General features: G+C 36.1%; 1 protein-coding gene across 1 annotated transcript in view; it reads left to right on the top strand.

Moving 5' to 3' along the window:
* Positions 1–14,411, top strand: part of LRBA (LPS responsive beige-like anchor protein) — a 423,640-nt gene that overhangs the window by 144,331 nt on the left and 264,898 nt on the right. Inside the window, exon 35 of the mRNA XM_009280244.2 lies at positions 7,121–7,229. Within this exon, the coding sequence (XP_009278519.1) occupies positions 7,121–7,229 (109 nt within the window). The remainder of the gene's footprint in view (positions 1–7,120; positions 7,230–14,411) is intronic.

Consider the following 14,411-nt stretch of genomic DNA (forward strand, 5'->3'; position numbering starts at 1 on the left):
TTGAAAGCGGTTTTTTTTTTTTTTTTTTTAAGGATGCTTGCAAAGGCTTTTGTCCTCTGTTGGATATAAAACTTGTATAAAATTAATATTTTTGAGGAACTCTAGCCTTCTATTAAAAAAATTTGTTGGAATTATCCAATGAATTCAAAAGTTATTGGGAGAAGGAGGAAGGCAGACAGCATACAAATCTAATATCCTTAGCAAGTAAAAATTCCACCAAGCAACCAAAAAAGGCTCAAACCTCTCCAGAAATAAACAGATGTAACTGGTATTAGTCTCCCAATACATAACATCCAGTAGTATAAAATCTGGAATGCTGTAATCATCTGTATTTCTATAGCTTTTTTTTTTTTTTAGAAGGAACTGTACTAAGAAAATTTCAACATATGTCACCTGCTGTTCCTTTTCTTAAACTGTATATATTACTTTTGACTGGTCATAGATGCAGATATTTTTTAATATTGAAATAGTTGGCAATCAAACTAGTTGGCCAATTACTTGCACACTTTCCTAACGGAAAATAGGGGACAGATGTAGGCTACCCCATTCAGTTGTCTTTCACTTGCAGTAGTGCGGTCACTCTCAAGGAATGAATGTTAGAGAATGTGTTGCCATAGGAGCAACTACTGTGATGGAAAATAGTTAGAAAAATACAGCTATTAATGAAAAAATGCATGATAACTGACAGACTTACACTTTGTGCATAATTGACCAAAAAAGGCTCAGGAAAAAAATGATAAATGTAGTCACATACAAACTGGAATTGATTACTACCAGTCTGGTCCCCTTATTGCAGCCTCCTTGCCCTGAGATTCTGATAACATAGAACCTGCACCTTAGTCTTGATTTGTAAGAGAAAAAAAAGTGTTTTCCACATTTCCTTGCTTTTTCTTTTTAGCAACCCATTCTGTTTAGGTGGTAGGTTTTGTAAAAGGGATTTTTGGTGATTTAGTTTCTGAGTTTTTATGTTATTGTTTTGGTTTCATAGCAGAAGCAGCTTTGTTAATGTGTGCATTTGAACTACAGAAGATCATTAGGCTATAGACTTTAAACAATGTTTTAAATGTGCTGAAAATTAGAAATTGTAGCCTGGATGTGTTCCAGAGACAGATAAGTGACTTGAGGTGGGGTTCTTGACACTACATGATTTTTTTTGTGCGTGTGTGTGCACTAAGGTATAGTGTGACATGCACAACCATTTTTAAAACAGTTTTTTATTTCACTGAGTTTTGTTTGATCATCTGTGCATGGATTTAAATTGCATCATTTTTGTGTAACTGGAAACATATGATCTTTGCTGCAACATAATGCGTAAGCAGAAGCTTTTTGGGGAGAACTATATCTTAATGATTAAAAATTAATGTAAGCTTTTATTATTGGAGATGCTAGTAACTTTGGAGGGTATGTATGTGACAAAGGTAGGTTTTGCTTGTGAGAATATGTCATTAATTTGCTGGATCTATGAAAAAGCAAAATCATAAACCATTTTTGAGTGCCTGGGAATTCTTAAATGTTTTTCAATGTAGAAAGTTTTTAGTAACATCTGCTTTTAAAAAATAAATTAATGCAAGAGTAACAAGAAGGTATTTATACTGCAGTCTGTGTGTATACATGTATTGTACTATTGCTATCTGATCGAAAATTGTCAGAAATCATCTGTCATACTACCATGCAGTCTCTCTCAGAATATGAACAGAACCTCAGATCAGTTTTCACTAGGCTCTGACATGTCCTAAGTGGCTATCCTAGACAGAAAAAGTTGGATTGGTGTGTCCCTTCCTAGCTGACCTTTCGGAGTGCTGTTAAGTTTTATGCTATCGCATGTCCAAGTCACCATTTTGGTGAGTCTGCACGATTTTTGTGTTTTGTTTTTTTTTTTTCCCTCTCCTATTTTAAGGGAGTAAATGTGTTCATACTTCAGTCTTTAGGACCTTATGGACTTGTCTGTATTTTTTGGTGATTGAATAGCATATCTGTAAAGTATCTGTGTTCCACAAAGCAATTGTAAAACTTCCTTGCAGCAGTAATTCCAACACTTAGCACATTGAGCAGTCAGATCCCATAAAAGACAGTGTGTGTCCATGTAGAACGTATCTCCTTCTGAAGTAAGAGACTCTCTTATATGCTAGGTTTATGAGGAGTGCAAGTAGGAAAGTTTACCTTTCTTGGCTATCTCAGAGTTCTCTGTTGTGGTAGCATCTGGAACATACATAATCTCTCCCTGTAGTACTTTATGAGAGATTTATGCCTAAACAGCTGTTGTAAATGTCACCTGTAAAGCTTTCTCCATATTTTGACTGAAACTGATAATTGTTGGACATCAGTAATACTAACCCAGAATTTATCCATCTCTCACTTTCTTTGCTTGCACGTATTTTTCTGTTCCATTTTTTCCCTTTTGTACCTTCTCCTTTTTGCTTGTTGTAAGGAGAAACTTGACTTTTTACTTGATCATCTAAGCATTCAGCAGCCAGAAATCAGAGTAAGAAGATTTCTTGCTTTGTCTCTCATAGTTTTCTCTTTCAGCGTAACAATAAAAATCAGAATATCTCATGTGTTTGGCTGGAACTCCTTCTCTCAGTGGTTTAGCACTTCATTCCTGACCCAGCGAAGTATGCAAGTATATATTTAACTTCCAGCATGGGATCCGTCCCCTTGCTTGTTTTTAATAGGTTTTTCACTTTTCAAAGTTAATCACATGTTTTTAAATATTTTAGTCCAGAAAGAAGGTGCTTAGACAAAGGAAGAAAAGTCTGTCTGAGACCTTGAATCTGGTGTGCACTGAAAGCAGAAGAGTAGGCCTGGTATCCAGAGTCTTTACCCCCATAGGTATTGTGGTCTAACTTCTACAGAACACGTCCATCCACGCTCCATCCAAACTCTTCTCATGTTAAAGATCAGAAAAAATCTTAGTTCAGTAACTTGTCATAAATGAAGCCAAACCAGAGGGGAATCTATCAGGGAAGGAGGAGTGTAAATCACCACATTCAACAGCATTTTGGTGTTTAATAACACTGAAAAAAATAAATATGTGAGATAGTAGTATAAGACAAACATGGTCCGTGGGTCTGCATACAGAGATTATGAAGCATAGGCAAGAAGAAAATTATTAGACTTCAGTTTTTCTTTCAGCTTGGGTGTGCATACTTTGAAAAAGACAAGAAATTAAATTAATCTGTTTATTTAGTCAAAGAAATGAAAAGCTGTCCTTCTGCTGTGAAAAAAAGTATTTATGAAGAGGTGTTTTGGATAGACTTTTTATTTAACAGAAAAAGAACTAATGTGATCTAGTTGCTGGAATAAAAAATAGGATAAAAGGAGACAAGAAATAGTTGTGTTTGGGTTTTTTTTTTTTAATTTGACACTAATTACCTTATTATAAAACTTCTTTATGGGGGAACATGATGTAAAATATCTTTAAATCTTAAAAATAAAAAGTTGAGAGATCTTTCTGAAAGCTATGTTGTAGTTCAAATAGAAGGTACAGACTTGATGGAGGAAATGAAATTATTTTGGGGAAAACATGCGTGATCAGTTCTGTGTAGGAGGCCAGAGCAGGTACCACAGAGGACCATTATGATCCTTTAAATCCATGAAGTGTACTTACTGTCTTAGTGAAGAAAATCAGATTTTTCTAAACCTTTTTTTTTTCTTTAGAAGGAAGCATTTGTGTCTCATAAAGTTACCTGATCTAGTTAATACAGTTTATAGCCACTCACATATGTACAGAATGTGTTGTATGTAGTTTGGAGTTGAACTAATACTTTTGCAAGAGTCAGATTCTTGTCCTTGCCTCAGCAGTGGTCTACTCAGCTGGAAACAGTTGTTTCTATTGCAAGCAGCGAGCTACATTTAACAAATTTCTGTCCAATGTTTTGTTTGCCTCAAATGGAAAAGTAGCAGCTGCCAAGGTTCCCGAAATTAGTGTTTAGAAGTAGACGTTTAAAACTTCATTTTAGATATATAATATAAGCAGTGTTCATTTATAGAGATGCTGAGAGCTTGTATTTGCCTTTGATTTTTAATGATGGCTATACTATAGTATATATAAGCAGAGATGTGTTCATTTATAGAGATGCTGAGAGCTTGTATTTGCCTTTGATTTTTAATGATGGCTATAGATTCTTCTGTTATATCACACCATCATTACATTTATGTATAGATATATATTTAGTTTGCTAAGTTCCAGACTTAAAGAGGGAAATTCAAAATAGATATCTGAGTGGCATGCTATGTATGCGGATACTGTTCTCATAAAGAAAGTCCAAACTGACCTAGATAATGATATGACTTGAATTGTTTATTAGAAGAAAGTTAATCTAAGCATATGCAGTGTTTGGAAAAGGTGACTGAAAAGAGAGATTAAAATTTTAAGTTCTTGAATGTAAATAATGAACACAACTGTCATACGGTGTAAACCAGTAAATTATTTCATATAGGCTTCATTTGTATTAGTAAATAATTTTTATCCTCACCTCCTGAAGACTTTTAGTTGCTGAATTTAGCAATTTGCAAGAAGGGAAGTAATTGTATAATAATTTATACCTAATAATATGAAGCTTTTACCTTTTTCTGAAAACAGCTTGAAGTTACCAGTAGGTGCTTATGTTAAGCTTGGACAATTCCCTAGTTGGTTGCCAAAATGACAAACTCGACTAGGATTTATATGCAAAATCATGTGTAAGTTTTATCTAGCTGGCCTAGCCCTGTATGGAATATCACAGAGAAAACGAAGAAAGTGTGTGGGATTAGTAAGTAGAGGTGGGGGTGACAAAACTGACAACTGATCCATAGGAGACCAAGGTCTTTCTGATACTCAAAAGCTATTTGTTTTCACTAGGTACACTTCTAGTCTGTTTTGAGTACGTTGTTCCTATGTGAGGGAAAGTAGTTCTTTGCTTTGTTTGGAACACGTCCATCATCTCTGCAAATGCATAGTAAGTGCCAGTGTACAGTCAGTTATGTACTGGGCTGCTTACTGGTTATGTTTAGTAGATAAAAAGGAAAATCCATGTTGTAAATCATTAAAAACAGTTGTTATATGGGGTGCTTTCTTGAACAGATGAAAAAAAGTGGGAATTTTAGAGGATAACTTGTGTTAGATTAAAAGTGGGCCTTTTAGAGGATGATTAGTATTTTTCAAAGTCCGATCAGGTTAGCAGAAGGTATTGGTATTGACAAACTCAATGAAAATAATGGGGTACTGTCCAGCTGTGTTAAATGTAAATTATAATACATGATACCGTAATACATGAGTATTTATGATGCCCATATTTATTTAGTCAGCTCTTCATTTAATAAAAAAATGTTTATTTAAATGATTACGTGACAGATTTGAATGTGCTACTGGGGATCTTGGAGAAAGAGGGGAATCAAATACTTGGAATCTGCCAGGACTATGAAATTTGTTGCTGGTTTATTAGTAGGGATTTATTTTTAGCTGAACATTATTGTAAATTATTAGAGACAGAGGTTTGGGGTTTCTTTTTTCAGTGTATGAGCAATGCCTTCTTAATTAGTTTATTTTCCAAATTTTTTTGAAGCCATGAGAAGTTACGAAATCGAAGTTACATTATTGCTGCAATGTTGGTTCTGCAAGTTTTTGAAAGTAAAAGTTTGTCACTAATGCATGCAGATAAATTGGCCAAATTGTATGTTTGTGGATCAACAGCTACTTCCATTCTAAAAGTGACTAAAAATAGAAAAAATTAAAAAAATTATAATGTTCTAAAACAGTGGCTTCTCTACAAGCCTCCTCAAACAGAAGATGAAGTCATGCTTCAAATAATGAATTGTGCATATTTCTTTTTTCAAGACTTCATCCATGGGGAGACAGTAATCCACTGACTTAACTGGTTCATGATCACATGGCCTCATTTAGCTGTTGAGCTGTAGCTTAGCCTTGTAGTGAGAGAGGCAATGAACAAAGAGCTTCAGGTGGTGTTCTGCCTCTGGATTTCTTCTCATTGGAGTAGGCTTGTGACCTGCAAGCCTACTGCAAGTGTGGAATTGTGAATAGCATAGGAAAAGAGACAGCAGAGCATTGATGATCATATTATCAAACATACAGATAGAGACAGGTGGAGCCTTAGTTCAGATAAGTAAGTTCTAGGGGATAAAATTAACATTGTATACATTAGAAGGCATCCTGCAAAACAAATCCTGTGTTTGCAAAGAAAGGCTTTCAGTAGACTCTGAACTTGTTGAAATGTACTTTAGCTAATATATGTGCATGGCAAACAAGAGATTTTATCTTCTGCTACTCTTTTCTACATTAGCAGCTGAAAACCTAAAAAAAAAAAAAAAAAGCTTTACTAACAGATATTTTGAAAAGCTAACCAGTAGAGCATGTAATGGATTTATCTGGTGTATCTTTGAGTGATCCTATGGAAATGTGCACCTTCTAAAGCAGTGTAGCTCCTGTATAGCCAGTTTTAACTTTATGAATCCCAATATAACGAATTAAAAAGGAAATGTTTCTAGTAACAATATGTGAACTCACAGAATAATTGGGTTGTAATTCAATCTGTCAGCTCTGCTGCCATTCATAAACTCAGGGTTTATGAAGGCCTTAGAAATCTCAGATTAAATTACAGCTTTATTTTGTATATAACCTGGAACAATGTATATCTTAGCATTTCATTTGTGAGACTGAGGATGTTTTATAATTCTGAAACCATTACTTAAATGTATACTTACCATAAAATTCCAATTTTACATTTGGAGAAAAAACTATACTGGAGTGCAATTCACAATTTTTTATTTAGACTTTACATCAATTACATTAGGGCTTTCACTGTGGATGTTTATATGCATAAACTTCTTTTCTTTATCTTGTGTGTATGTGAAAGATTTTTCTTACATATCTATATTTCAGGTAAAACAAATGACTGTCTAGAGTGTTTACATTTTGTTTAATACTTAGTTTGGTTTACTATTGAAATACAATTTTACTAGTTGCCAGAAAATTACCCTTCAACCTTATTTATACCATTTTCCTAACACAATAAAGTCAGTTATGGAGCAGAGCTCAGAATATTTGCATATGTACTGTATTTACAGATTTTTATTTTAGGACTTCATTCTCTCAAGGCAGTTCTTAAATATTCTCTGTCTTCAGGTTGCTGAGTCAAACCATGAAGGACCATTTGGTAAGAGTGGCTAATGAAGCGGAATTTATCTTGAGCAGGCAGAGAGCAGAGGATATTAACCGCCATGCTGAATTTGAGGTAAGAAATGAAATCTTTAAAAAAAACACAACAAAAAAACCCCAACAAAAACCAACAACAATAAAAAACAAAACACCAAAACATAACAAGCCCACTGTGTTTCAGGATTCCAATGTGTGATACGGGCTTTTCAGCACAGGAGGTTCCATCCTGAAAAGTGCTTTGCAGTCGTAGGGTGTTTTAATAGTTTGCCACTAACTTTGATGGAAAAACAGGCTGTGCAAGAGCAGCTCGGAACTTGTCAGAATCTGCAAACCATAGTTTGTGGGGGAAGGAATTTTATCATACCAATGCTGCTCTTTTCCGTGAAGTAAATATCACTGTATATGTTAAAGCTGCTTAGCATCACAGTCAAGATGTAACTCTGAAAAAACCACCATACTGAAGATAAATGATAACAGCCTGTTAAGTGCAAAATGAAAAATTATTTTTTTTCTTTTTGTATCATTTTCTATTTCACTTAATACATCTCCAAAACCATTTTCCTTATGTTTTACACACCACAGCGTGGTTTTGTTATGTTTTTGTATTTTCATCTCACTTAAGGGATTCTAAAGTGAAATAACAGTCTTTGTTTTTATAGGCTTGTAATAAAAATGCAAGCCTTCTTTCTGAATCACTTTAGTCATACCTCCAATTTTGCATCTTCGTTACATCACATATCTCCTTTCTCTGTGCTTTAATTATTGGGTTGTTTAAATGAAAACGAAGCTAAATCTCACTAAATTCACTAATATTCTGCTTAAAGAGTACTTAGTCTTTCTTCTGACATGTGATACTACTTGTGGTTTTGTTTTTAAAATGAAGCATTAAGAGATTGAAGGCACATTTGTGCTTAACGTATTTCTAAACTGTTTTTCTCTTAAATCTTTACTTGAAAAAATACTCCCCAAAGATGAAAGCATATTTGTCTTAGACAGTGCTTATGTTCTAAAGGTCATCTGTGTTGGCCCCAGGATTCAAGCTGTGCGTTGTTTAATAACATATCTGCACTTCATCTAGAGCTAGTTACCCCCTCCTGCAAACAGAGATGTTGTAAGATATCTACAGTACCATTTTGCAATGGTGAAATAGCAGGCATGTTTCATTTATTACATCAAGGGTTTGGCGACAGTCCTGTGGAGATGAAAAGTGCATCTTTTTACTTCATTGCCTGATAATCATTGGAGTGGGACATGCTTGACATCTTTTGCTCTGGATTTATGCAGAAGCTCCATGCATGACATGGCATTATTGATTAGATGGACAGCCCACTTCTTTTCTTGAGATGCAAAGGTGTGTGTATATGTGGGAAACCTGTGTGAAGTAAAGGGTTCTGTCATGTAAATGTGGGCTATCGATAAATACAGTTGTTGAGTGACAACTTCACTGTTAGCCTTATTTCAGTCTCAAGACACCTTTATGATGTCTGGAAGAAATTTACACTGAGCATCAACTTACATTTTTAATAATAGCTCTCAGTTTTGCTGTGACAACTCTCTAGGATAAGAGTTGTTTGATACTTTTTTTAAGTTGATGCTGTTTTGAATCTGTGCTATCTCAGTATGATGGCTCAAGGGGTTTAACACAGGTTGAACTTAAACAGAAGCTAGTGTACTAAAACAGCAGCAGTCTGTACATCAAGTTTAGTTTTGTTACTGTGTTGGAAAAACTTAAATCTAGCATCACTTCTGCAGGTGTGCAAATTGAGGATATACAACTATTGGATTGTACCAAATGCTTAAATAACAAACCTGGTGTCTCATGAAGTTAGCGTTACTGATGTCTGTGGCAGACTTCAGTCAGCATTACGTTTCTTTTGTGGAAGGGGGAACTGTTAGTCACATCCATTCGAATCTGCAGGTATCACATCAACAATCAGAAATTCCTGTGTATCGTGTTCCGTCCATCCATGGTATGGTCTGGTTTTCACACGTCCTGTCAAGTGTGCTTGAGTTGTTTTAGCACAATGGTACTTTTTAGCCATGGTGTTCATCATAGCCTTTTAAAGTGGTGCTCCAGGCCATACAAAACTTGCCATTCTTCTGTCATGCCCAGAAATGGATCTGTCGCTTGACTAGACTGGAGCCATTCCATCACTCAGTGGGAATGGATCTGTGCTGTGTTGGGCTGCTGACATGCTATGTATTGCAATTGGTAGCTATGTTCCCATTGTATGAATGGGTGTTGATGTTGATGCCTGTGTTTTGATCCTAACACTCATGTCATGACACACAGGCATGTGACAGGAATGACTCGCAAATAAGAGAAAAAGGACTTTCAAAACAATTGATACAGCCTTTGATCTGGTTTATTTCTCCAACTTGAGGACCTGTAAGGAAGCAGAGTAGCAGATGATGAGCCCTAAGCTGAAGATTGTTTTGGCTAGCCTGACTGGTGTGATGTGGTCACCTGCATGCACCCGTTTCCTTGATTTGCTGCTTCATCTTCCATCTATTCTTGAGAAATGAGTTGGAATGAAGACGGTTTTCTTCCAGTCATGAGAGAGACTCTGCTTGGTCAGTCCATTGAATGCAATATCCCATATGCCATGGCATATGTCCAGAAAAGAGCAATTGTACAAGGAAGCAGATAGGCTATACTTTCATAAATTCTGTCTTACCATATAGAGATCAGCAGCTCAGACACTTCCCTAACCAGAGGTTACGTCTTTCATAAATAGTGGTGTGATTTTTCTGCTGTGAATTTTTCCAATTCCTTTTAAAATTTGATGTAAATATTTTGCAGCAATAATGTCCTAAGACGAGGAATTTCCCTGCTGTGATAGTTGAAGAAAGTGAGCAGATTCTGTGTACAATAAAAGGATTAAACAATTTCTTGGAAAATAGTGTGATCCTATAACATTTAGCCCTGAAGAATGGTGTATGCAAATGTGGTTTTGATCACATTTGAATGCATTTTGTGATTGTGGTAATTACTGGTTGCAAAGCTGCAACTTTTTTTAAAAAATGGTTGATACGAGGATGCGTGGCTCGGATCAGAAGCAAACTTTGCCACCTGAGCTATGGGAGAAAGGAGATGAGGCTGGGTGAGTGAGGGATAAAGATCCAGAGACAGATGAGAAATGCGGCAAGAACTGTTACCCATTTTTCATTTTTATTCAGACTTGATGCGTGGCTGATCAGAAGCAAACTTTGCCACCTGAGCTATGGGAGAAAGGAGATGAGGCTGGGTGAGTGAGGGATAAAGATCCAGAGACAGATGAGAAATGCGGCAAGAACTGTTACCCATTTTTCATTTTTATTCAGACTTGCATTTCTGGTGTTTCAGATCACATATGAAATATTCCATGATAACATTGGGTCAGCAAAAATCCAACCCCCAAATTTCTTTTTAAAGATCCGTAGTATGTTTACTGCTACCTGGTTTTAATTCTTCCATTTCTAAAAGTCATGACAAGGATGAGTCTTGCAATATGTGTGTCAGGTTTCGGACAGGTTTGCAGCATGGTGATAGAGAAATCTAGTCTTATAAAATTTTCTGTAGAACACTCTTTTTTTCTTTTTCCTTCTTTCCTTTTTCCTTTTTTTTGTTTTTTGAAAGGCAAGGGCAGTTTTAAAATAAAAGGTAAAATATCTTGTCATCATTTAAAACTGAAGTCTCATATTTGGGTCACATACAGGCAGGAGAAAGCAATGGGAAATTTAGACAAGCTTCATAACAAAGTTCTGTAGTTATATATTATTGTATAGTATTTGGTTATAAATGGGGTAAGAATGGTCATCGTAAGAGGAAGCAAAAACCTAGGAAAATAGGTAATACTAGGAAAGGCACTGCTGTGCTGAACAACTGCACTTTAGAAATGTGATGCAAGAAAGTATTTGTCATGTGACACTTTAAAAGTTGCACAGGGTCCAGAGGGGAAGGTACCACTCCTATTTGGTTCTTAATTCATTACAAGTACGGGACAGATGTTTTCCTTCCAGAAATGCATTGAGAAGTGTCCACCTATCAATTCTTTCACAGCCAGGAGGAGACAGAGAAGCAGCAGCAAATGTGGCACGCGTTCACTTTGCCGCATAAGGTCTGACTGGGCCTTTCTTTGCTATGTCTTCATGTGGTGGGACCCTGCATTGGTCAGAACATTGAGAGGAAAGTGTTTATACCCTTTCCATAAAGTAGGATGACCAAAAGCACAGGAAGAGTCTCTAAAGCAAGGGTGGGTTTTTTGCATACTGTTCCAGTTTGTGCTGTAACTTTTTAGATATGCAGGAAACTCTGAGTACCTGGGTGAGACAGATTTAAATTAAAAGGATTTGAAAAGAAATCTTTTCTCTTCTCCCTATGTCTTCTCAAGGCAATTCTCTCTCTTTCAGAAACTTCAAATAAAGTGTCTTGAACGGCAGCAAAATCTGCACATCCACTTTGTATCTGGTGGCAAGAAGGGCATCTGTCATCTTGGCTTGGCTATTTTTCTCTTACTTCCTTTTTGTCAGGAGTCTCTCTCTCCATTTGCATTGCAGAGCCCTCCTTTGCCTCTGCAGTACTGTACTCCAGAAGCTTCTTCAAACTGGAGGTGCTCAGCTTCCCTTATGGAAGATGCAATCTCCCACCCTTTCTAGAGGGCTCTACCTTACAACTCAGCAGCCTGGACAAAGGCAAAAAAGTCTTCCTCTGGTGCCTGGCCACTTCTTTTTTTAATAGGAGATAATATAAGTAACATAACAGATTATGAGCAAACCAGTTATGCTGTCTTTCTTCTAAGCTGGTATTGTAAAAAAGACAGAAAAAATTGCTTTGGAGGTGAAGGATTGGTTGTGAGAAGTTTTTCTATGGCTGAATCAAAGGTCAACCTTTTAATTTCTTTTTTTTTTTCTGATCCTTTCTTCACCTGTGTTTTCACTGTTACCTCTATGAGTAGTTGCATCTATGAATGTAGACATGTGGGGAGGTCACAGGGAGACCTGAGACATACTTACCCATTTTACAATGTGATTAAGCCTCAGAGAAGCCTGATGAAGCAATATTCCACTCATTTCTCTAGTGAGGTGGCAGTGAAGCACACATTTTTACAGTGAGTGTGGAAATGTGAGCATTCCTAACATAACTTATAACCCTTATAACCTTAAATTTTGCCCAGTGTCCCTGGGATTTATATGCAAAAGTCTCTTACGCATTTTTCAAAATCTCACCCCGAGTGTTTGGTAGAGCTGAAAATCCTGAAGAGGAACCTCTTTATGCCTGAATTCCAACAACTAGTTTCATGCTACCACCTAGACTGCTTTCTAGAAATGACCTTGAAAAATGTGGTGATTCACACTGTGTCTTAGATTATATGTGCAGACTGCTGCAGAGTCGGGCCTACGAGAATAATTGGATTTGGTGTGAGGAGGGGGAGGGAATTTTGTACTCTAATTGACTTTATTTTATAATTTATGATGGGAGTGCCCATTGCCTTGGATATGCATCCTGTCTTATATAAACCTCTTCATGTATTTGTGTGTGAATATATATATATTTATAGAATTCTAAATATGTAAACCTGCAAGTGTTTTAGGCCTGGACTGTTCAAGCATCACAGTGTTTCATCTTTCTAGTGAAGGTTTAATTTGCTATCGGATGGCACTACTGGATTTTGACCAAAATCTGTGATACCATATCTCAATGCTTGTGTAAAGTATTTTTGATGAATATTCTTCCAGCAACGTTTGTTTTTTTTTCCTGGAAGAGTCACATGAAGGAATAGGAAAATGAGGGAAAAGGCACTATACAGAACCATTCATAATGTTGCACGTCATGAGTGTGTGTAGAGGAGCAATGGACAGTGCAACACAATAATTTTCAGAAAACTTTCTAGAATGGATGGACAAGGATTCTTCATTCTGAGTCTGTGAGGAAAACAGACACTTCGGTAATTTTTTCAGTAAAATATAACTGCTGCTGTAATTTACAAACTAACCTGCCTCCTCAAAGTGTCTTTTTTTAATGATTGTGTGGTGTCATTCCCTTGAATTTTTGGTCTTATTTTTTCAAATTCTTGTCATCCATAGAAATATAAAGTGCTGGCATTCTTGTTATTGGCCGTTTCTGCTGATTAACTGAGAATTTCACATGACTTTCCCTTTGCATTTGTTATAAATCATGCTAGGCAGCTAATGTCTCTGCATGATTTCTCTTCAATAATTTAATCTAGCATTTCCAGCTGCTGTAAAATTTGTTGCCCTTTTCTGTTCAGTTATGTTTTTTCATGCGGAAGACTTGGGCTTCCTCACAGTTTTAATTCTTATTCAGTATCAATTTATAGGCTGTGTGTAATAAATTGAATGTTTTACCTCATGGCTCATGCTGAGAAACGAATCTTAATGTTAATACAAGTATTGCCTTGACAGAGATAAGACGCAAGGTTAGGCAAGCGTTCAAATAGTGACTTGGATGCAGGTATTTGCTTTTTGTTTCCTTGGCAGAAAACAAAGTTCAGTGGTTCTGTTGATTGATAATCTTGTGTATTCTGCACCTTTTCCCCTTTGGTGTACTAAGCATTAAATGTTAGAAGACGTTATTTGTATCAGAGGAAGTAACTAAAAAGTACTGCAAATCAATTGTGGCAGAATACCTGTAAGTCAAAGAGAATGTTTGAGAGCCCTTCAAAGAATGATGAAAAGGTATTTGGTGTCTTCATAGTTTCTGTAGATGATTGTTACTTCTGTATGTAACAAACAGTTACTGCAGGAAAGAAAGTTGTAATCCCTGACTGGGTCCCTATTCTCCATATAGTTTTCCAGTGCTTTTAATAAAGGCTGCTTTGTTATAGAACTCATGCATCAAATAATCTTTCTGTGGCTCTTAGAACATCCTTTTATATAAAGTATAATTCAACACACTTAATGGCAATGACCTTATGTATTAGAGCAAAAGATTTTGGAATGCTTTCAATGGGTATTCTGTCTAGTAGTGTGGGTATCAGCAATGAATCTTTACAGAACATATGAAAATAATGGATAGCGCAAGTTGTAGGCATCCTGTAGTAATGTAACCAAAAGTTATAGTTCATAAGATTGCAAAAATGTAATGTGGCAACACAAAGGAAGTTAAACATACCCTCACAGAAAAATAAGGCTTTACACATTTCATTATGAATGGGCTTAACTCTCTCTCAAATTTAGATTTTTAAATAAATGCTGCCCTTTGCATTGGGCAGGTTAGGCATTATAGCACCATCTGTCGGCAGAAGGAAGAAAAATT

The sequence above is a fragment of the Aptenodytes forsteri genome, unplaced genomic scaffold (assembly GCF_000699145.1).
Source record: "Aptenodytes forsteri isolate BGI_AS27 unplaced genomic scaffold, ASM69914v1 Scaffold227, whole genome shotgun sequence".
Lineage (NCBI taxonomy): Eukaryota > Metazoa > Chordata > Aves > Sphenisciformes > Spheniscidae > Aptenodytes > Aptenodytes forsteri.